The sequence below is a fragment of the Phaseolus vulgaris genome, chromosome 10, assembly GCF_051622355.1.
Source record: "Phaseolus vulgaris cultivar YP4 chromosome 10, ASM5162235v1, whole genome shotgun sequence".
Lineage (NCBI taxonomy): Eukaryota > Viridiplantae > Streptophyta > Magnoliopsida > Fabales > Fabaceae > Phaseolus > Phaseolus vulgaris.
In genome coordinates this window covers 32,745,910-32,770,098 of record NC_143507.1, presented here as the reverse complement: position 1 = coordinate 32,770,098, position 24,189 = coordinate 32,745,910, and the positions used below count along the sequence as shown (strand labels likewise).

At 33.4% G+C, this 24,189-nt stretch overlaps 1 protein-coding gene across 1 annotated transcript; it reads left to right on the top strand.

Moving 5' to 3' along the window:
* The first annotated feature begins 17,488 nt into the window (after positions 1 to 17,488).
* On the top strand, positions 17,489 to 19,044 carry LOC137817192 (uncharacterized). Its single transcript, XM_068620439.2, has 4 exons — positions 17,489 to 17,833; positions 17,921 to 18,146; positions 18,236 to 18,672; positions 18,754 to 19,044. The coding sequence occupies exons 1-4, from the start codon at positions 17,489 to 17,491 to the stop codon at positions 19,042 to 19,044; spliced, it is 1,299 nt and encodes a 432-aa protein (XP_068476540.2).
* Positions 19,045 to 24,189: the final 5,145 nt, after the last annotated feature.

The following is a 24,189-nucleotide window of genomic DNA, read 5'->3' as shown; positions in this document are numbered from 1 at the left end:
ACTCCATATTCAACAGGTAGGTCCAATTTATATGCATTGTTATTGACTCGCTTGAGGACTTGAAAGGGTCCATCACCTCGGGGACTTAGTTTGGACTTCCTTTGAGTTGGAAATCTATCTTTGCGAAGGTGAAGCCAAACTAAGTCTCCTTCCTCAAAAATTATTTCCTTCTTCCCTTTATTGTTGTATTTTGTGTACTTCTCATTTTGTTGTTGTATTTGGAGTTTAATCTTTTCATGCATTTTCTTCACAAAGTCGGCTTTGATTACTCCTTCCTTATGCACAAATGCTTGTGGATTAGGAAGAGGTAACAAATCCATGGGTGTGAGAGGATTAAAACCATATACTACTTCAAAAGGAGAAGCATTAGTAGTCTTGTGAACTACTCGATTGTAAGCAAATTCAATGTGGTGAAGATACTCATCCCAAGATTTATGGTTGCCCTTCATGATAGCCCTAAGCATAGTCCCAAGAGATCTATTGACTACTTCGGTTTGGCCATCCGTTTGAGGATGACAAGAAGTTGAAAATTGTAGTCTTGTTCCAAGTTTGCCCCAAAGAGTTTTCCAAAAGTGGCTTATAAACTTGGGATCTCTATCGGATACTATACTTCTAGGGAGACCATGGAGTCTCACCACTTCTCTAAAGAAGAGTCTAGAAATATTTTGAGCATCATCTACCTTGTGGCAAGGAATAAAATGGGACATTTTGCTAAAACGGTCCACTACCACAAAGATAGAGTCATGGCCTATTGCAGTCCTAGGAAGTCCTAAAATGAAATCCATGCTAATGTCTTCCCAAGGAGCATTTGCAATTGGCAAAGGGGTATAGAGTCCATGAGGCATTGTTCTAGACTTGGCTTTTAAACATGAGATGCATCTAGAACAATGTCTTTGGACATCTTTCCTCATGTGTGGCCAACAAAATTTTGCTTTTAAAAGATCTAGAGTCTTATCAACTCCAAAATGGCCCATGAGTCCCCCCTCATGTGATTCCTTGACAAGGAGTTTCCTATATGTTCCTTGGGGAATGCAAAGTTTTCCCTCTTTAAAAAGATATCCCTCGGACACATAGTAACCTCCTTGCGCTCTATGTTGACATTGGGCATAGATGGATGAGAGTTCTTAATCTTCTTGGTAAAGCTCTCTTATGTGGTCAAATCCAAGAATTTGGGCACCCAATTTTGAAAAGAGTGTATGCTGTCTTGAAAGAGCATCGGCCACTATATTGGTGCTTCCTTTCTTGTATTTGATTACATAAGGAAATTGTTCAAGAAATTCCATCCATTTAGCATGTCTCTTGTTGAGCTTGTGTTGGCCCTTTAAATATTTTAAAGACTCGTGATCACTATGGATGACAAATTCTTTGGACACAAGGTAGTGTTCCCAAGTCTTTAGGGCTCGCACAAGAGCATAGAGCTCTTTGTCATAGGTGGGATAGTTGAGGGTGGCACCATGGAGTTTTTCACTAAAATAAGCAATGGGGTGTCCACCTTGCAACAATACCGCACCTATGCCTACCCCCGATGCATCACACTCTATCTCAAAAGTTTTGGAAAAATTTGGGAGAGATAGAATTGGTGCATTGGTGAGTTGAGCTTTTAGCCTTTGGAAGGCTTGCTCATGCTTTTCATTCCAACAAAATGCAACATCTTTTTTAAAAAGATCATTCAAAGGAGAAGCTAGACTTGAAAAATTAGGTACAAACCTTCTATAGAAGCTAGCTAACCCATGAAAACTACTTACATCACTTACATTTTGTGGAGTGGGCCACTCGCGGATGGCTTTGATTTTCTCGGGATCTACATGCACCCCCTTTTTGTTTACTATGAAGCCTAAGAAAACTACACTATCTACACAAAAGGTACATTTATCCCTATTTGCAAAAAGACTATTTTTCCTAAGCACTAGAAGAACTTCCCTAAGGTGACTTAGATGGTCTTCTAGGTTTTTACTATACACTAGGATATCATCAAAATAAACTACTACATACTTACCTATACAATCTCTCAAGGTGTGATTCATAAGCCTCATGAATGTACTTGGGGCATTAGTAAGCCCAAAGGGCATCACCAACCACTCGTATAATCCAAATTTGGTCTTAAAAGCGGTTTTCCACTCATCACCCTCCTTGATTCGAATTTGGTGATATCCACTTTTAAGGTCAATTTTGGAGAATAGAGTTGACCCATGCAATTCATCAAGCATATCATCAAGCCTTGGGATTGGATGCCTATACTTGATGGTGATGTTGTTGATTGCTCGACAATCACAACACATGCGCCATTTTCCATCCTTTTTGGGCACCAACAAGACAGGTACAACACAAGGGCTTAGGCTCTTTTGCACCCAACCCTTCTCCAACAAGTCTTGAACTTGTGATTCTATCTCCTTTGTTTCCTTGGGGTTTGTTCTATAAGCAGGCCTATTTGGTAGGCTTGTCCCCGGAATGAAGTCAATTTGATGTTCTATACCTCTAAGGGGAGGGAGCCCAATGGGACCCTCATTAGAGAATAGATCTTCAAATTCACTTAAAAGGTTTTCTACTTGAGGAGGTAAATTCATAAGTTCACTACTTGTGACAGTGCATGTAAGTGCTCCTTTACAAAAGATAAGGCTTGGTTGTTCAACAAGAAGCAAATTTTCAAAAACGTTTTCAAGAGGCTTTTCTTGTTGATCAACCTTGTGGGAAGGAACACTCTTCTCCCACGCCTTTCTATCCCTAAGGATTTTCTCTTTTTCTAGCGCTTTTTTTTTTCCTCATCCCTCTTATGCTTCATTTGTATTTGGTCTTTCACCACTTGAGAATGTGGTAAAGGACTAAGTACAAACTTTTTATACTTGTGGGTGAAGGGAATCTCGTTAGTGAGACCATCATGCAAGGTTTTCTTATCAAATTGCCATGGTCTCCCTAATAAGATATGACAAGCTTCCATAGGTACTACATCACATAAAACTTTGTCTTTGTAGTTCCCTATGGAAAACTTGATTTCCACTTGCTTGTCTACATGTAGTTCCCCATTTTCATTAAGCCATTGAAGTTTGTAAGGTTTTGGGTGAGGAACTACTTGTAGCTTAAGCTTTTCCACCATCCTAGCACTACAACAATTACAACTAGATCCACTATCCACAATGAGGGAACATATGTTTTCTAAAACATTCCATCTTGTATGAAATATGTTCTCTCTTTGTGTTTCAATGGATGTGCTAGGGTGATTGTTGAGGGTTCTCCTAATCATAAGCAATTCTCCCTCTAGTGGAGCTACCCTCTCATCCTCTCCCCCTTCCTCTCTCTCACTAGGCTTATCCTCGCCACTAGTGTATTCATCTACACCCTTAAGAAACAAAGTCCTTTGGTTTGGACATTGTGCTTGCACATGCCCTCTACCATAGCACTTAAAACACTTAACATCTCTAGCTCGGATGGGTGGGGTGGAGGTTTCTTTGGTGAAGGGTTTGGTAGGTTCTTTTGGTTTTTCTTTTGATGTACTACCCTCGATTCTAAACTCTTTCTTGGGATAAAAGTTATAGTAAGGGCTCACCTTTTGACTTGACGTTTTGCGTAAGATTTGTTGCTCAACTTTAATGCAAAGTTGAACCAAGTCATTCAAGTCTTGGTAAGGTAAGAGCTCTACCCTATCTCTTATCTCAAGTGATAGGCCACTAAGGAACCTGGCTATTGTGGTATCCTCCTCTTCTCTAATGGATGCTCTCATCATGTAGAGCTCCATTTTTTGCCTATACTCTTCCACACTCATGTTCTTTTGTTGGAGTCTTTGGAGCTTGTCCATCAACTCCCTATGGTAGTAGGAAGGTATGTGGCGGCGTCTTAGGGCCCCCCTAAGGTCATTCCAATATGTAATGGAAGGTTTCCTATGAAGACGCCTTTCTCTTTCGAGAGAGGTCCACCAATACATGGCGTTCCCTTGGAAGCTAAGGGTGGCTAGGGGTACCTTACGTTCTTCACTCACCCTATGGCAAGCAAAGAGTTGTTCTACTTTCATCTCCCAATCTAGGTAGGTTTCTACATTCTCCTTACCATGGAAGTGAGGTAGGTCTACTCTAGTTTCCCTTGGCCCCTCTTGCTCCCTTTGCCTATTCCTTCTAGGGGGTGGTTGGTAATAATCATTAATTCTAAGGCTTCCCTCCCCTAGAGACTCATTACTCCTAGATGCATGAGTATGAGTTTTCTTTGATTTTTGTGATTTTTGGGATTTCTCTTCTTGGGCTTTAGCCAATTCATTAATTTTTGTCTCATTCTCCAATTGTCTAAAAGAAATCATTTGCACAGCTTGTGAAACTTCTTTTAAAAGAGATTTTATAGATTTTACTTCACTTTCAATAGACTTTGGAGAGTGAGGAGGAGAAGACATGGCTAAAGTTTGTGTGTATATAAGTGTTTTACTTTGAGAAAATTTAGGAAATTCAAAGAAGGTAGTTTTCCAGGTAAGGGAGGTGAGTCACAAAGGACTACTTAAGTACCAAGCCTTTGCCTTATCCAAAAACTATCCCTCAATATCTTCACACAAAACTTTCTCTTAGTAAACTACTTAGAACACAAATAAGTTGAGAAATCAAATTTTTTTCAATGCAAGAAAACAAAGTAAGCTACTAATTAAGAAAGCTAGACGATTCAACAAGCTTAAACAAACCAAACACACATGCAAAGCGTAACTAAAGAAGCAAGTTATGTAATTAAAACAATTAACAGTTTGCTAATTAAAACTCTACACTAGTCGGCCCTAGGTGAGGCTTCTTGGACACTTTGAGCCCTTGAAGACTCACTCACCGTCTAAGTACATAATTAAGAAGTAATTAACACAAACTAAGTTGCAAAGAAATTAAGAAAACTCCCTTTGTTGATCCTCTTTTTGCTATTGGCACTTCTTTGGTTGTCTTTGCTTGTTGGGCCTTTCAAGTGTTTGTGGTGTTTTGGGAAAGTGTTTGATTCTGCCTTGTCTTTGTTTCCCCTTAGAATGAAGGTCTTAATTCTCCAATTCCAGCACCTATCAAAAGACTAGACCTTACCCAAGTCAAGTTTCCATTCAATTAAGCACCAAAGGAGAATAAATTCCAGCACCAAATTAGAGGTCAAAGAACAAAAGCAAGAAACAATTTAACTGAATAAAACAGTACCACCAAAAGGAGTTAGATTATGACAACTAGAAAGAGGTCCAAGAAATATTAATCAAGCAAATAAAAGGTACTCAAATAAAGATAGGCACACAAAAGAATCCTAAGAATAGCACTAGAATTAGATTACAAAATAAAAAAAAGCACCACTGGAAAATTGTTGTGGGACAGAAACGTGTTTTTCCCCAATTTATGCTGAGCTGTGTTTTTTAGATTTGATTCTGAAATTTTATATGCAAGATATTAAAGATCTTAGATAAAATATGGCGTTGGAATCACTCAAAACACATGAACCATTTTTTTTAATAAATTTTTCAATTCCAGTGTTCAGTTACGCCAGCTGTAGCGCATCAGATTTGCACATTGATTTTAAAATATTTATCATTTTTTTTCTGTTGACTCTTTTGAGCTAATTCTTTTTTTGTCTTTTCTGTAACACTCTAATATTGCATATTCCAGAGAATCAAAATTTTCCTATGAGTGAAAATATTTTTCTGGAACAAAACAGCCAGCACAGAGAATGTGAAACAGGGGATTCTGGAAAAACTGGAAAAAAACATAAAGATACCAAAATTTAAACACAATGGAATTGAGAAAAGGAATTTGTGTAAGATCTAAACACAAATAGGAACTCAAACTAAAATTAAAAAGGCACCAAAAGATCAAATGAACAGCAGATTCAAAGCAAAAGCATATACCCAAAATCAAGAAACAATCAAGCCAATCAAAGGACTACTATGAATTGATGACATTGTGGATGAACATGACTTGACAAAACATATATGGATTCAGAAATTAAAGACTCAAAGAGCATAATATGAACCAAATTAAAAGTGCAATAAAGACTCAAAAACCTAAAAGAAAACAGCAACTCAAAGGTGTATGGAATCCTATCTCAATTTGCACAAGAATTGTTCAAGATCAATTGTACAAAGTGCACCGGTTGGATCTTCCAAATAGCACACCAAAACAAATTAAAATTTAAAAAAACAGCAAGACAATTATGGAAACAAGATGAACAACATGAAATAAAGAAGAACTAAAAATGAAAAGACCAAGAACAACTCATCTTTGAAGAACCTATGCTCATGATACCAAATGATGGCAAATTCATGAAGTTCTTCTTAGAATCATGTGAAAGATGGTGCGGAAGCCATGGATGTGTATGAGCAAGATCCTCCTAAGAGCTATGGTGATCTTGAAGGTGCATGGTATGTATGGAAGTGGGAGGTTCGGCCAGCCCAATGAGAGGTGAAGGATGTGAAGATTAGAGCCTAGAAACTAGGTAGAAGCAAAGCTTGGCACAAAGTTGGCAGCATAGCTTTACTATCAATAATCTTGAAAAATACAAGAGATGGCCTTCCTATTTATAGGCTATATGGCCGTGAAAGCTAAGCTAAGTCCAAATGAAATGAGAGCAAAATGAAATGCAAAAAGACAAGGCACATGACACATGTGCTCATGACCGGCCAAGCAAGACAAGCTTCTAGAATGTTCACTCATTTATGCTTTCTAACACTACTCTAATTACTAAGCACCCCTAATGGGCCTCCATTTAACATGTACAAGGCTTTCTCTCTTCCATCCGTGGCTACATCCAATTGGGCGTGAATGTGCTTAGCCATTGACCTTGTAATAGGGCCTAGACGGTCTAGGTCTCCTCCTAGACGCTCCATGTGTAGCCTTCCCTCATCATGTCCTAGACGCTCCTTCCTTGAGTCTAGACGCTCATCACGGTCTAGCTTTGGGTCTTGGCTTCCATGGTGAGATGTGCTTGGCCCTCCTCCATCATTAACTCTCAGAAGTCGGGAAGACAGGAAAAACTTGATGTTCGTGTCTGACAATAGTATAGAAATAGAGGGTTTCAATGCTTTTATTGAGGAAACAAAACTAACAGATATTCAGTTGACTGGCATAAAGTTTTCGTGGTATAAACCAAATGGTCTAGTGAAGAGCAGGATCGACAGGGTTCTCGTGTCAAAAGAATGGGTGGAAGTGTGGTCGCACTGTAAACAACTCGTATTAAGCAGATTGGTCTCTGATCATTGTGCAATTGTCATTAGAGATAAGTATGTTGATTGGTCCCCGAAACTATTCAGGAGTCTGAATGTTTGGCAGAGCGATAACAAATTTAAGGTTTTTTTAAAAGAAAAATGGCTCAATTACGAGGTGCAAGGTGGAAGAATATTTATCTTTAAAGAAAAACTGAAGAAGCTCAAAGCTGACTTAAAGGTATGGAATAAGGAGGTTTTTGGGGATGTGAATTAGACAGGCGTAGGATTGCAAACAAGGCTAAGGGTGCTGGATGTAAAAGATGATGAACTTGATTTGAATGAGCAAGAGAGAGAGGAAAGAAGGTCATTATTAGCAGAGCTTAATAAAAATATATTTAAGCAAGAGGCAGTTGCGAAGCAAAAAGCTAGGCAAAATTGGCTTAAGAAAGGAGATCTGAATACGAAGTTCTTCCATTCGTTAGTTAAATGAAGGAGGGCTAAAAATGAGATTCATGGGGTACTCGAGAACGGTCAGTGGTGCAAGGATAAGGATGAAGTTAAAGATAAGGTCAGAGACTTTTTTGAAGCCAGATTCGTCGGGAATGAAGAGTTGTTGGTTAAGTTAGATAACGTCGCTTTAACTCTATTTCCAGGGAGGATAATCAGATGTTGGTCAGTGCTTTTTCAGAAGAGGAAATTAAGGAAGCAATGTGGAGCTGTGATAGTTCGAAAAGCCCTGGCCCAGATGGATTTAATATGGGTTTTATAAAGTTCACCTGGGATTTCATTAAAGTGGATATGATGGCGGCGGTGAAGGATTTTGAATTCTTTGGAAAATGGCCTCGAGGTTCAAATGCATCGTTTATATGTCTGATTCCAAAGAATGAAAATCCTCAACAACTCGAGCAGTTTAAACCTATTTCGTTGGTCGGATGCTTGTACAAAATTATCTCAAAGGCATTGTCATTACGTATGAAAAAGGTGATTAGTAAGGTGATCGACGTCAAACAGTCTGCTTTTCTCGAGGGGAGGGGTTTGTTGGATAGTGTGTTAGTTGCCAACGAAGTTTTGGATGAGATGAAAAGAAGGAAGAAAAAATGTGTTTTCTTCAAAGTAGATTTTGAGAAGGCGTATGACTCTGTAAGATGGGAGTTCATTTATTATATGTTAGAAAAGGTTGGCTTCTGCAGTAAATGGATTCGCTGGATAAAGGGATGTTTAGAGTCAACTTTCGTTTCTGTTCTTGTGAACAGTAGCCCAACTAAGGAGTTCTTACCAAAGAAAGGACTTCGACACGGCGACCCACTAACTCTGTTTTTGTTTCTTATAGCGGAAGAAGGTTTGGCGGGAGTGTCTAGGATGGCGGTTGAGAAAAATCTGATTGATAGTTTGGAGATTGGAAAGGAGAAAGTGAAGGTAAACATGTTGTAGTACGCTAATGATACTTTATTTTTCTATGAAACAAATGTCAAAAGTGTCTTTAATATAAAAGGCGACCCTGAATTGCTTTGAACTCTCTTTCGGGCTCAAGGTGAACTCTATGAAGAGCAAAATAGGTGGCTTGGGGGTCGAGCTGATAATGTTGCAGCGCTTCACGGCGATTCTTAATTGTGAAGTGATGGTAACCCATTTTCTATACTTGGGTTTGTCGGTAGGAGGGTGTCATAAGAGAAGGGCATTTTGGGATGAAGTGATTGTTAGAATGAAGAAAATATTAAGCAGGTGGAAAGGCAGATTCTTGTCTTTGGCAGGTAGGATTTGTTTGATAAAGTCAGTATTGTCTACCATTCCATTGTCTTACCTATCTTTATTTAAAATGCTGGTGGTGGTGGCAATCGAACTCATGAAAATCCAAAGGGATTTCCTATAGGGGTGGGGATCGAATGGAAGAAAGGTCACTTGGGCCTCCTGGGAAAAGGTGTGTGCAGCTCGCGAGAACGGGTATCTTGGGATTATTGACTTAAAGGACTTCCAATTTGGCGTTACTTGATAAATGGGTATGGCGGTTGGGGTTAGATAAGGGTGGTTTGTGGAAGGAGATTATTGTTTCCAAGTATGGGGGTGGAGAAGTCTGAGAAAGGGAGGGAAAGATAGTAAAGACTCTCTTTGGTGGAAAGATTTGAGGAGGTCTGGAGCTTGGAGGGTTGGGGCCGAAATTTTGAAGAAGCCTTAATCTGGAAGGTGGGAACTGGGAAGGAAGTTTTGTTTTGGGAAGATAATTGGATGGGGAGAGGGGCCTTGAAGACGGTTTTCCCGAGGTTGTATTCCTTGAGTGTGACAAAAGCTTCTGCGATGGCTGCTTTTGAGGGATTGATCAACGGAAAGTGGGTCTAGAATTTTTTTTGGAGAAGAAAGCTATTTGAATGCGAGAAACGCATAACGAATTTTTCAAGAAGTCCAAGGTGTGAATTTCGACTTAGATAAGGAAGACAGGTGGGTCTTGAAGGAAGGAGAGGAGTTTGGGTACACGGTTAAATCGGCATACCTCCGTCTAAGGGAGGATGGAGTAGGGGAGAATGGGATGGTGTTTAAAAAGTTTTGGAAGAGTAAAGTTGTACCTACTACTTTGGTTACGACTTGGAGGGTGTTGGAAAACAAGTTAGCCACTAAGGCTAACCTGGAAAGGCGCATGATCATTGTTGCAAGCTCCACGTGTAGTCTTTGTGGGGTTGAGGAGATATTACTTTGGAACTATTGTTGTGCATGGTTGGGCGTGCTGAGCGTGTTTCACAACGTTCCATTGTTAAACTTTTTCCAGTTTAGCGTGCCTGATTCAGTGAATGAGGTTTGGGGTGTTGTTTGGATCGCAGTAGTCAACGAGGTTTGGAAGCACAAAAACAGGGTTATTTTTAACAGGGAGTAGTGGATGTTCTGGAAGCTTTTGCTTTGGTTCAATTAAAGGCTTGGTCATGGGTTACATCCAAGTCACAGTTTGCGAATTTTTCCTTTTCTGATTGGTGCATAGATCCGTTGGTTTGTATGAGGATGATCTCATGATGTATTCATTCAAGTTGTTTGACTGATTCCCCTAGATGTCTTCCTCTAGGTTAGCTAGGAGAGTTTTGTTTTGTCAGACTTTAGGGTAAGTCTTGTGATGAAGATTATGGGTGAGTTGACCCGCGCTAACCCGTAGCCCATGCTAGCCAACAGCGGGGCAGTTTTATACATGTTCACACAACATATAATATTTAACTTTTAAACTATCAAAATATAATATTTATACATGTTCACACAACATAAAATCAAACAATTTTATCAACTAACATCCCTGCAAGAGAAATTGAAACTTGGGATCACGTCCTCTCCACATTCAGAATTTCTAGCTTAAGATACTATTGAAAGTTAAAGTTAGCTTCCCTTACTTTAATTGCTTGCTTTCCAAGCAACTTCTAGAAATTTATCCTCTCAGTCTAGATAGACTTCAAGATTTAAATAGTCGCATTCTTATATGCTTCATATTGATTTTAAAAAGGAAGTTTGTGCTGCATTTAAGAATGTGGTTATTTACCATAGTCGCCCTTGGAAATCTGCCTTTAAGAATGTAGCTATTTACCATACCCGCCCTTATAAATCTTTGTGTTGCATATAAGAATGCGACTATGGTAAATAGTCGTCGTTGTATATGGTTATTTTTTAGTACATTGTGTTTAATGTTAATTCTCATCTAAATTGACATGTTCAATTATAACCCTGCTAGACAAATACATAAATTCAGATAATCAAATTATATATATTGACAAAAATGTATTACAAACACTAATAATATATTTATCTATCTATCTAATTCCTACACTAATCAGCTATCCTAGAATAATACAAATTTAGGAAATATGTGGACCAAGAATGTATCACATATGATATGGCTTTCGAAGACATTGGTCGCTCATCCGTGAAGAACTGCATTACAAAATAAGGTTCACATAAATTAGTGTTAAGATACATATATGTTAAAGAATTATAAAAAATAATTTACCATCACGTTACCTAATCCCAATCACTTTTAAGGCTTAGTCTTACAATGGTAACAATTCATTTCATAATGTAATAGCCACACTCATAGCTTCGTGGTTGTCTATTATACTATAATTCAATAAAAAGAAAAAGTTAATATTGATAAACAATGAAAAGAGAAAGACAAAAATTACAAACCTTTATTGTCATCCACTTCAGATTTTGAAAATTTGAATTGGATCTACCTTTTAGGATGTTATATCCATGTCATGAATTGATTAATACAAAAAACCGCGTTAGTAGATGCTTAATTAGTAACATACGGAGTTAAGTTTATATTGTACTTACTTATCAATGATATTCTTTAGATGTGTGGATGACTTCTTGTGTAGGAAACAAAACCACACAATAGTCTTATCAACCGTTGATAAGACAAGTAACTGTCAATGACCCCTATATCATCCATGAAAAGAGTTAGTAAATATTTAAAACATGAAATAGTAATAATTGACGATTTATAATTAAACTTACTCATTAATATAAGGACATAAATAAATTTGTTTTCCCTCTTTTTTGGGGTGTTAGTGATGTATGATTGGGTTTCAGTTTTCTTTGTTCCAGTGGGATTAGTATATGAGGGATCTAAGAATCCATACACATCTTCATTCCTATCACTGATAGAAACTCCATGCAAAAACCTACAAGTTATTAGTTAAAGCATAACCAATAATAATTTAACATAAAGTAAATTGAAATATAGGTAAAGATACTTACATCATAAAAAAATGAATTATATTTATATTGAGCTCCTGATTCTCAGCCACAAATTCTAACAAATCTGACATGTATATGTACAGTGGCATGTCAGTGTTTATTTCAAAGAACGTATCATCCCACAAAATCTCCATAGGGTCTCAACCAATCTCTCTAGCAGTTGTAGCTAAGGAATATAGGATCGTCAATTGGAACCTCATGCTTCTTTTTCGGACATGTTTTTCGACAAGGTTTATACAAAATAAAGAACATTTGTATTAAATTAGATGTAATATGTAAATATAAATTAATATAATAAAATGAAATTATTAACAAAGGTTCTGGTATAATTCGAATGAGGTGTCTGGGCCAGGCTATGAATGTCTGAAATGCATCGGTCACAGTTGTTACCTCATTTAAAGGTAGTGGAACACAAGCATCAGCTACTCGTTCTCTTTCAACTTTTACCTTCGCCACATCAGGGGAGAGAGGAACATTATGTAAGGTAGTGGCCTCTTGATAGACTTTTCCAATGACCACCACCTGAGGAAGCATGCCGCCCTCTACCAATCGTTCACATTGGCTCGTCTGGCCAATGATATCATCCCCTGATGTTGTAGGAGCCGCACAACTCTCCTTTGTGCTCTTGAGAGCAGGACTAACAAGTGCCTCAATCGGCTCAGCATACACTTATTGCGACAGAAAATCATGTCGCAACTCTACCCGCAACCTTTCAGCCTCTTTTCTCATCTCCTCCATTAATTCTTGACGTATCTTACTCATCATTTCTGCTTTGTCTTTATGGTGGGGGAGGAGGATGAGTGTCGTGGTGCAGTTCCAAAATATATTTTCATTTTGTCTGTAGCTAAACCAAGTCAGATATTTCTTGATTCTTTACCAAACTCTAGAAACTCATCATCAAATTTCTTCCATTGAATATAATTAGTTGGATGTCAGTACATGCCTTCACATTAACTCTCATTTGCATGCCATCTATGATTCTTAGCATCATTTGGGTTTTCAAACAAACACTTCATCCTTGGAATGATGGGAAGATACCACACAACCTTCATTGGGGGTCCATGCTTTTCTATCTCTTCAATAATATCATCATATTTTTGTTTCAACTTATAACGTGATAACTCACCTCAGACAACTTTTCAACAATTCAAAATCTTTCCTGTATAATATACAATCATTAGGACATACATGTATCTTTTAATACTTTTGAACAAAGAATATTTTTGGCCTTATAATTACATTTAGGTAGAGTATTTCCCTCTGGAAGCATATCCTTCAACAACTGAAGCAATTCCATGAAGCTTTTATCAGTCCATCCATTTATTGCCTTCAAATTCATCAATCTTAACACCACTGACAACCGTGTGAAGTTAGTTGATCTAGGATACAATGGAGTCTCTGCATTGCTTGACATACTTCCATATTCATGCGCTTTTGCAAAAGACTCAGCTCCCACATCATGAATCATGTTCTCCAATCAATCATTATCTACTTCATCATGTACTACATCATCCATGGTGGACTCCACATATTCTTCAGTCACGAAAACATGTGGTAATTTTAATAATTCACCAGGCCATGTCCAAGTTGTATAAGATCGAAGAGACCCATCACATAGAAGGTGCTCCCTGATTTTCTTAATATCCAATATCCTTCCTTTCAAACAGTTAACGCACTGGCACCTAATATTTTCTCCATCATGACCACTATTATTCGCATTACGTTGCGCAAATTGTGTTATGCGAACATAATTAATCCAACTTCGATCCATTATATTCTGTAATAGTCATTCAGGTGTTTACTAAGAGTGTGAAATCTCACGTTTGTCGAGGATTGAACACTCTCACACTCAATACCAACACGTATCAATTACCCAGGGTCAAACACCATCGGACCCAATACCAACATGATAATTCTATTCTAACCTAACAACTAACATAATATAAATTAATAATAAATACAAATTATAATAAATACTAAATATACAAATTAAAATAATTATATTAATTATAGATATTAAATAATATAAATCTATCTACCATCTAATAATTTAATAATTCTATTCTAACCTAAAAACAAAAATAATATAAATTTTAAAAAATACAAATTATAATAAATAAATTAATAACATTAAAAAAAATTAAAACACCACCAACTTTGAGCATGAAGGCAACGGTGGTGGTGAAGAGCGGTGCGGGACCGGCAGCAACGACGGCGGTAGTGGAGGCAGTAGCAACGACGGAGCAAATAGGGCACAGTAAAAACCCAAACAACAACGTGGCAATGAAACAGTAGTGACCTTCAAACAATGGCAGAAAACAAACAAAAAAGATAAATCAAAAAAATACAAAAACCAATAGTGAAGCAGAAGTACAGAGCTCGAAACAAACTTACCAATGGCACGAAGAAGACAATGCAGGCTCGAGGAAGACGAGAGGAAGCACTAAAGCAGAAGAACGAAGCGCTAGAGAAAGGAAAGTATGAAAGTGTAAGTGGCGCACTTCTATGTTAGGGTAAAAAAATGATTTTAAGAATGCGACAACGAGGTAAAGCCACATTTTTAAACAAACCGTTTTTTTAAGAATGCGGTTTTACCTAATAATTGCATTCTTAAAACAAAGTGCTTTGTTTAAGAATGCGGCTATAACAAATAGCTACCTTCTTATAGGAAGTTAATTTAAGAAATGCCACCACGTTTTGAATGACAGCGTCTGACCATAAAAACGCCTTAAATGTATGGTTGTTGTTTTCATATTTTGTATTAGTAATAGAGTAAGCAAAAGTCTCCAGAATGATGGCAAAATACTTCCTTCTTTCTTTCTCTTTCTTTCACCAATCTTCTATTAATTTGTTTTTTTTATTAATAGTTTGACATGAAATGCATAATTGTATTGGATTAATCTAGAGGGAAATCGTTGTCGTTATTAAGCGCATGAAGTTTGATCTCTTAGTTGAATTGGGACGAGTGACTCTTCCTCCAACATGTTTTCTTCTCCAATTCCCCACAATCTTATCAAACGAGTAAGTTTCTCAATTTATTTTCACAAGACATTACAATGGTAAACCTAACCATGTTTTGTTTTGTGCGTTTCAGATTTGCAAATATTTTGAGAGGAATTTAAGCTTATTTACATGTTTTTTGTTTTTTTCTCAGACATCTTGGATACGAAGGTGTCAAAGTCATTAATCCAAAAAGAAAGATGGAAACAAAAGGTGTTTATTTATTTTATTTTTTCTCTTTGGCTCTTTTATGTGAGGAAAGAGATGGTCAATGAAAGATGATGCAATGATATATTGACTCAGATGTAATGATATATTGACTCGAATGTAACATTAATGGTGACACTAACAATTAATAAAATAAATAAAAATATCAAATGATTAGTGTAAACTTAAAGTACGTACATCTCAAAATACCAAAGTATAGAATATTAAGAAATAAAGACAATATTTAACCTTATTTTTATTATTAAAAAGTAATTTATCAATTTTAAAATCTTTTATAATTATAATTATAGGTAGTATTTATTTTGAAATAATGTTATATTTTTTTACTTAAGCAGTGTTTGTTTCCGGGTGCCAGCAATGAGGAGGGAGGGGCGAGCGGGTATGATTTACGTTTGGATCGGTTTATTTGAAGGCGCGGGCGAAGATGGATGAGCGGAGGGGGCAGTTTTTCTCCTCCTCACACAAGTGAGGAGATTTGAGACGATTACAGCTGGCAAAGACCATTGACATAGCATTTTACTTTTCTATCCTTTGTGCACATGTGAATGAATTGACTGTGGTGCAGTTCTGAGCCAATGAGTTTTCTTTTCATTAGACTCTCAGTGTTACTTGCAGAAGAATCTTGACCAAAACAAAATGGTAGACCCGTGAATCTGAAACTAAAGTTGTGTTTGCTATAAATGAGATGAGGGATGAGGTTTGATTGTTGTGTTGTGCCCAAAACAAGAAAACGAAAGAGAATTGGTTTGAGGAAGGTAAAACTCATTGTTTTGGCGCACTGGTTTCTCTCCATCCTTTTCCAAAATCGATTTTCGTATCACTGTAAAAGCTGTAGAATCGATTTTCTTATCTCTTACATGCTATAGAATCGATTTTCCAATGTTTGTGTATGCTATAGAATCGATTTTCCATATTGTTGGATGGTGCAAAATCGATTTTTAATTTTTCCAAAAGATGCAGAATCGATTCTCTATATAGAAGTGATTTGGGATAATCGATTTTGTGGTTTTTGAAGGTAGAAGGAGAATCGATTCTCCCTTGTGTGAGAAAAATGTTGGATTCTTTTATGTATTTTTTTTATTTTTCCACATTCTCTTCATCACATTGCTTCTAGTTTATGATGTGGTGTTACTTTTTTAATTTTTAAAAATATATTCACATTTATTTTGTATATATTTACTGTTATTATTTTTAATAAATATATTTATATTCTGTTATGTGTTTATTGTTTAGTTTATTTTTTCGTTTACCCTTTTTGTTTGCAGAATGTAGTTATTTTTCATTATTATGTGGTTATGTTTTTGATTTTTTTTAATTTTTTTATGTATTTATCATTTTTAATTTTTATAAATGTATTTAAAATTTTGTATGTGTTTATTGTTTTTAAATTTTAAAAATTTATTTATATTTTCTTCTTATTTTTTTACTGTTTTTATATTTTTTATTATTTTCTGTTTACTGTTTAGTTTTTTTATTTTTATTGTTTTTAATTTTATAAATATATATATATATTATGTCTTTATTGTTTTTATTTTTTTTTATTAACAAGATACTGTTTAATTTTTTTTATATGTTTACTGTTTTTAATCTTAATAATTGAATTTGCATTTTTTTAGATTTTTACTCTGTTGTTTATTTTTTTACGTATTTACTGTTTTCAACTTTTATAAATATATTTAGACTTTTTTTTTTTTTTATGTGTTTACTGTTTTTAATATTTATAAATGTATTTACATTTTTTTATTATGTTTTTACAATTTTATTTATTTTTATAAATGTATTTATATTCTTTTATATTATGTGTTTACTGCTTTTATATTTTTTATTATTTGTTTAATGTTTTTATATTTTTTATTATTATGTCTTTACTGTTTAATTTTTTATTTTATGTATTTACTGTTTTTTATTTTTACAATTATATTTATATTTTTTTGTTATTATGTGTTTGTTGTGTTTACTTCTTTTTATTATTGGTAGTGGTATTAGTTGCGTATAGATTTAATTATCAGAATTAAAGTACATCTTATCCCTATTAGTATTCTTCACCTAACCCTAATCATAATCTAAATCATAACCCTAATGCTATTATAGTAACTTTTTAACTTAAATGGTTAGAGTTATTCGTAACATAAACTATTTCACATGTATCCATAAACTATTTTATGGTTGTCAATGACAAGGTCAAGATTACATGGATAACGAGAACAATTGGAAACCACTTTGGGACGACGAAGACATGCAAGAATTTGAGGATACAATTGCAATTTATAATGATCTTACTCGTGCGAACATGAATCTAATTTCAAAAATACAAAAACAATTGAAAAGAAATACTGAACTTACATCAGTGATACAACGAACTCTATTACTGAGTTTGAACCAAGAAAATAACGTCATAGACAAGAATTGATGGAGTATTTGGTGCACACCGAACGTTCTCGTGACATTATTCGCATGGGACCAAAAGCTTTCATTCAATTATGTGAACGGATTAGGGCAACCGAAGTTGTTAAGGATGCATATCGTTCAACAGTTGAAGAACAAGTTGCTAAATTTCTTCATATTATTGGACATAACGTCAAGAATCGAAGTGTTTCATTTTTTTTCCATCGGTCTGGAGAAACAGTTTCTCATCACTTTCACAACATATTAAATGCAATTTTGATGTTGGAAGGACAATTCATAAAGCAAGCAGATGGTATTGATGTCCAACCCCAAATCTTACACAACAATCTATTTTTTCCTTACTTTAAGGTTTGTTTATTACAAATTTCCTTTACAATTCTCATAATGCCTTTTGTATTTGTATTTGTTTAGACCTGAAATTTTGGTTACCATTAGGATTGTTTAGGGGCCATTGATGGCACTCATGTACGTGTGAAGGTCCCACGTGCTGATGCACCTCGTTTTCGAGGAAGAAAAGATTGGCCAACTCAAAACGTATTCGCGGCTTGTGATTTGGATATGAAATTCACGTATGTTCTAGCTGGGTGGGAAGGAACAGCCTCAGATTCGAGGATATTGAAGGAGGCTTTCATAGGAGAGGATCCTTTGGTTATTCCAGAAGGCAAGTTTAAGGTGTTTGAGAATTCAAAACAATAGATACAAAAGTGATAATATACATAACTAATGGATGTTTCCTTGGAATGTTTGTAGGAAAATACTATCTTGGCAATGTAGGTTTTATGTTAAAACCACAAATATTAACACCTTATCGTGGGGTTAGATACCACTTGAAAGAGTATTCTCGAAGAGGACCACAGGATTCAAGAGAATTGTTTAATCATCGTCATTCGTCGCTTAGAAATGTAATTGAAAGGAGATTTGGTGTCATGAAAAAATGTTTCCCAATTATAGCTAGTGGGATCGAGCCACATTACGATTTGCATACCATGACAAATATTATTTTAGCTTGTTGTATTTTGCATAACTTTCTTCGCGGAGTGGACAATGATGACTCTTTAATAGAAGAAGTGGATCGTGAATTGTTGCAACAAGATATACAAGTTTCAGCTTCTCAAGTCCGTGACGATGATCATAGACTAGGTTCACACATTAGGGACACTATAGCAAATGAAATGTGGCAAGATTATGTAAACAATTGATACTGTACTAAATGTTGTTTTATATTATGCTTACTCTATTTGGTCCTAACTTTCATAATGCTTGTTTAGATGGATCGTAGTAAAAGTGTTCAGCTAAGTTCATCCATTGGGTTCACACAAACAACAAAGTGGACCACGGATATGGATTTTATCCTGCTTAATGCCATGGTGGACGAGGCACGACGAGGGTCGAGAATCGATGGCAGTTGGACGACTCAGGGATATAATAACATTGTACTTGCATTACACGAGGTCGGACTCCCTGCCATTACGAAAAATAATGTAAAGAACAGACAAAAATATTTGAAGGACAGGTGGCGGGAGGTCCACGACCTATTTAGTGGTCCAGGACAGTATTGATTATTTAATTTTGTTAAAAAGAATAATTGTATTAAAAAAATTAAAAAGTATTAGCTATAATTTTTCAACTATGTTTATTTCTATCTAGTCTCTAATTCTTTTCTTACTATAAATAATAATGATAATAATAACAACTTATATGTTTTTAAAAATTCACTCCAATTGTTGTTGAAAGAGTATTATTAAAATTATTAGAATCACTAAATAATACATAAAAAAATTAAACATAATATAATAATTTTATAATACTGAAAACTAAAATAAAACATAAATTTTCGAGGTTCATAACATTTAAAATACATTAAAACATTCAAATAAAATGTGTTATTATATTTAAATTTAAATTTTAAATTAATATTTATTAACATTTTTAACCATGCATGTAGAATAAAATTGATCACATTATTACAAATTTGTTTCTTATTGATAGATTTAGTTTTAATGGAATAAATACATATATGTAGGTTTTATTTTTCTACATAAATTATTTGAAATTTGATCAGATTATTAAAAAATTAATTTTTTTATTTGTATATTTAAAGGATGAATTTGGTTTTAATAAAATAATTTTTTTACATGTAAATATTATTAAATATATTAAATAAATAAAATGTAAAACAGTTAAGGTATATTAGATACATATCTATTTAATTAATTTTATTAAATTCTTTATTTACTGTTATTTTATCCTTGGAAAAATAAAAAATTTAAGATATAAAAGTAACATGGCTAATAATATACTAAAAATTTGCTATTTTAAATTTTATTTCGAAAAAATTAGTTTATATTATTTTAAACAAATATTAGTTGTACATTATTATACTATATGATAACTGAATTTCTATTTTAAAGTGATTTTAAATAAAATATAATTATTGAATTTAAAATTAATTTGAGAGAAAAATATTCTTTTGTAATTATTATATTCCATAAAACATATTTTAGAGGAATAAAATTTAAATTAATATAGTTTTAAAATTATTTAAACTTTTCTCCGTGGTGCATTTAGTTTTTTTTCTACATAAATTATTTGAAATATAATTACATCATCAAAATATTCTTTCTCATTTGTATATTTAATTGATGGATTTAATTTTAATAGAATATTTTTTTTATCTAAATTAATTAAATAAAAAAAGTTTAAATAGTATAATGTTATAAGAAAAAATACGAAATATCATTATTCACATATTATTATTCTGTAATAATAATAATAATGTTTTTTTAAGAAAGTCTTTTTTGTTACAAAACATTGTCATTTTGTTCTAAATGTGAAAAAAATAAAATTATGATTGCAAAATGCGTGAAAAACTGGTATAAACTGTGACATATAGATAATTTAAAGAAGAAATGTACAATTAATCTAATTAATTTATTTCACATTTAATTTTTGTTTAACTTTTATAAAATTAATGTGGTATAAACATCAAATTTTAACTGAGAGATGGAAAATATAGAAGAAAAGAAAAACAAAATACATCTTAAAATTTTAACTTTTCAAACTAATATTTATTAAAAATAAATTATTTAATTAAAAATTATAACAAATGAATTTCTCCTCTTCTCTGACGAAAAAATCATAACTTATCGATTTTATAAGTCCATACAACAAATGATTCTAATAGATACTAATATATGAATAGGAGAGACAATGTGTGTTGAACTATCCCACATAGCCCGCTCCGCATTAGGCGTGCCTCGCATAAGAAGTAACCTGCGTGTCTACGGGCTAGCCAACATAAGAATTTGTTTTTTTCAAAAATTAAAATTTCATCAATTATGAAAAAAAAAATATTCCTACTACTGAAAAAGTAATTTTTATCAGTGTTTCAATTCATTTAATTAAGATAAAAATATAAATTCAAGTATGAGGATTGTTAGAAGGCTTGATTAAAAATAATTAAAAAATTTCTTTGCATCTATTTTTTCCTATATAAGTGTGTAAATGTATAAGAGTATCTTATCAAAGTTTTGCTACAAAATATTTTAATGAAGATGACTATTTTTTTAACTATCCTATTAAAATATATTTTCTATATTTTTTTTATTAACAAATTTTAAATATAAGACTTTACTTAAAACTAAATTCACTCTCACTCTTAATATTAACTCCTCTAAATGATTAAAATAAAATATTCATTTTTTTAATACATTAAATTTAATTTTTTAAAATAAAATAAATAAAAGTGATACTGGAATAATGAGTGAATGAGATATATTTTTTTTAAAAAATAAATAATTATTTTTTATTTACGCGAGCCAGCTGGACAACTTGCCCCGCTCCACTGTTGGCCCGTGCAGGTTATGGGTTATGCGACGGATCAACAGGCTAGATTATTGAGTCTGCCTCGCACTTTTTGGTAGCGGACCACGGGCTGACCCGCAAGGCCATCCCTGTATATGAATAGACTATAGAGTTGAATTTCACTAAACAATTATAGTTACTATATGATAAATTTTATTATCAAATCAATAAATATTATAAACTAAGATATAAATTTTAAATATATCTAATCATGACCATATATAATTACTAAGTTAACTAGGTATTGATGGTGCACTCATAAATTTTGTGTTTTATAATGTGTATTCGTATTTATTAAAATGAAGTATAAATTTATAATGAGAATATAAATATCTAAATAATAATATTTTTTATTCAATTTTTAATATCAAATATAACTATATGTAAATAATAAAAATAAAAAATACAGATAAAGAAACATGCTCCTGTAATTCCGTAGTATTTATAAATAGAATAAAAAGTCATTTTTTTTAAAAAAAAACATATTTATTTGGAAGTCAAAATTTAACTTGCAAAAAAAAAACTTATTTAAATTCATTTCATAAAAAAAATGAAAAATCTAGATATGATTGGTAACATATTAATAGTTGACTTAAAAATAATTAGTATTTATGCATTGTCTATGCGATATGAGTTTTTTTTTTCATAATTAGTGTTTATAATAATAATTTTATGTATAAAAAGTATAATGAGAAAAATGTAAAATAAGATTAATTTTGACAACTAGAGGGATTTACAAGGTTTATTTGAAGAATTACAAGATTATATATAATATATATCTTTGAGTTGTCCTAATATCAATTTAAAAATATTTTTGTGTTAGAATAAGAGTTTCAAAGTTAAAAAAAAAATCTTTATAAGATCAACTTTTGGAATGAAAATACATTGAATAATATTATATTATATTATATTTTATTTATTTTTATTTTCATTTCCTCATCCTAATTACCACATTATATGAACTTGTGTTTTTATTTTCCTATCTCCATGCTTCATAGACCAAAGACCTATATGAGACCTTAGAAAAACTAATTAAACACCAAACCTAATTGGATATTGTTCATGAGCACCACACTAAATGTTATACTGTGTTACAACATGATATGGATTAGGCCAGTCTACAGTGGACACTAAGCAAAACCATCTATATTATGTCCTCAACAAGCTGTTTTCCACCATTTTCATTTTGATACCAATTTAATTTATTAAAACTAAAGATAACTTATTATTATTATTATATAATATGTTATAATAAGTGATTAATGGACTATTTGAGTTATTGATGATACAAGTCACATCTAATTGATTAAGTCATCCATAACTTATTAGGTCATCAATAATTATTAGATAATGTTTTCAAGTCATATATACTTAATTGTCATGAGTATTAATCTTTTAAATATGTTGATTTTCATGTTTACATTATTTCTCTATTCTTTTCCATCATAATAAATAAAATAATAATAAAATTGAAAATATAAAATTATTTACTAAGCTAGTTAATTTTTATATGAGATAATAAATATTTATTATGTTGATTCAATAAAAAACCATGATAATAAAAAAAATCATACGACTTACTCTCACACTAAATCCTTCGGTTCTTTTGATTAATAATATTCGTAATGTTAATTATTCACTTTTCATATATTAACAATAAATATTTTTTTAAAAGAAAAAATATGGCAATTTCTCAAGAATTACTTTCTCTCTTTCTTTCCTAATTTCTCATTATTTCTCATCGTTACTTCACTTTTCCGATTCAGACCTCCTATCATTACTCTCTGCACCTCTCTCACTTTCACCTTTCTTTTCCCACTTTTTTTACTCAGTATGTGCCCTCTCTCCTCCTGCACTCACATTTCCATTCCTTTCATACCCACTTGATGAAGAGGTTTATGTAAAGCAGCCTCCGGATTTCATACAATCTGGCAAAGAGGAGAAGGTATACAAACTAATTAAGGCTTTATATGGTCTTAAACAGGCACCAAGAGTTTGGAACAAAATGATTGATTCACTTCTTCATGCCACTAGATTCAAAAAATGGTCTTTATGTAAGGACTAATGATTATGGAGATTTGTTGATTTTATGTCTTTATGTTGATGTGATTTTTACAATAAGTAATCTCAAAATGATTGGTGACTTCAAGCATATCATGATGAAGGAATTTGAGATGACTGATCTCGGTCTTATGTCCTACTTTTTGGGCATTGAAGTCATCCAAGGAGATGATGGAATCTTCATTCATCAGAGGAAATTTGCTGCTGATTTTTTTTAAGAAGTTTAAGATGGAGGATTCAAACTCAGTTAAGACTCCAATTGAAATTGAAATTAAGCTTACGAAGGAAGGTGATGGGCGAACTTAACCAAGTAGTTAAGTAAGTGTGAAGGTTCACTTCTAGAGGGCAAAGAGAAAATACAATTATATGTTGTTGATGATGAAGAGGTGCGAAATTAAAGAGCATATAAGGAAAAGAAAGAAGATGGAAACCAAATAGAAAAAGATGAACACAAGAACATAAAGGAATGAAAAATAAAAAGATGAAAGGAAAGAGAAGCTTAGGATGATGAAGGTGTGATCACGCCACTTGGAGGGGGAGGGGACTCAAGATAAGTGGTGAAGAGTCGTCACTTGAGGTGCACTGCTCTCAAGATAAGACCAAGAACAATTTAGGAGACAAAGCTCACTAATCACTCAAACAGAGTTTCTCTTCTTAATTCAAATTCAAGTGTGTCATGCTCCGGGTCATCTTTCGGGAAGGTTGGACTAGTTTAGAGAATGCTCAATCTCTCAGGTCTTCATCACTTACCAAGAGTTCGAAAAGTAATTCAAGAATTG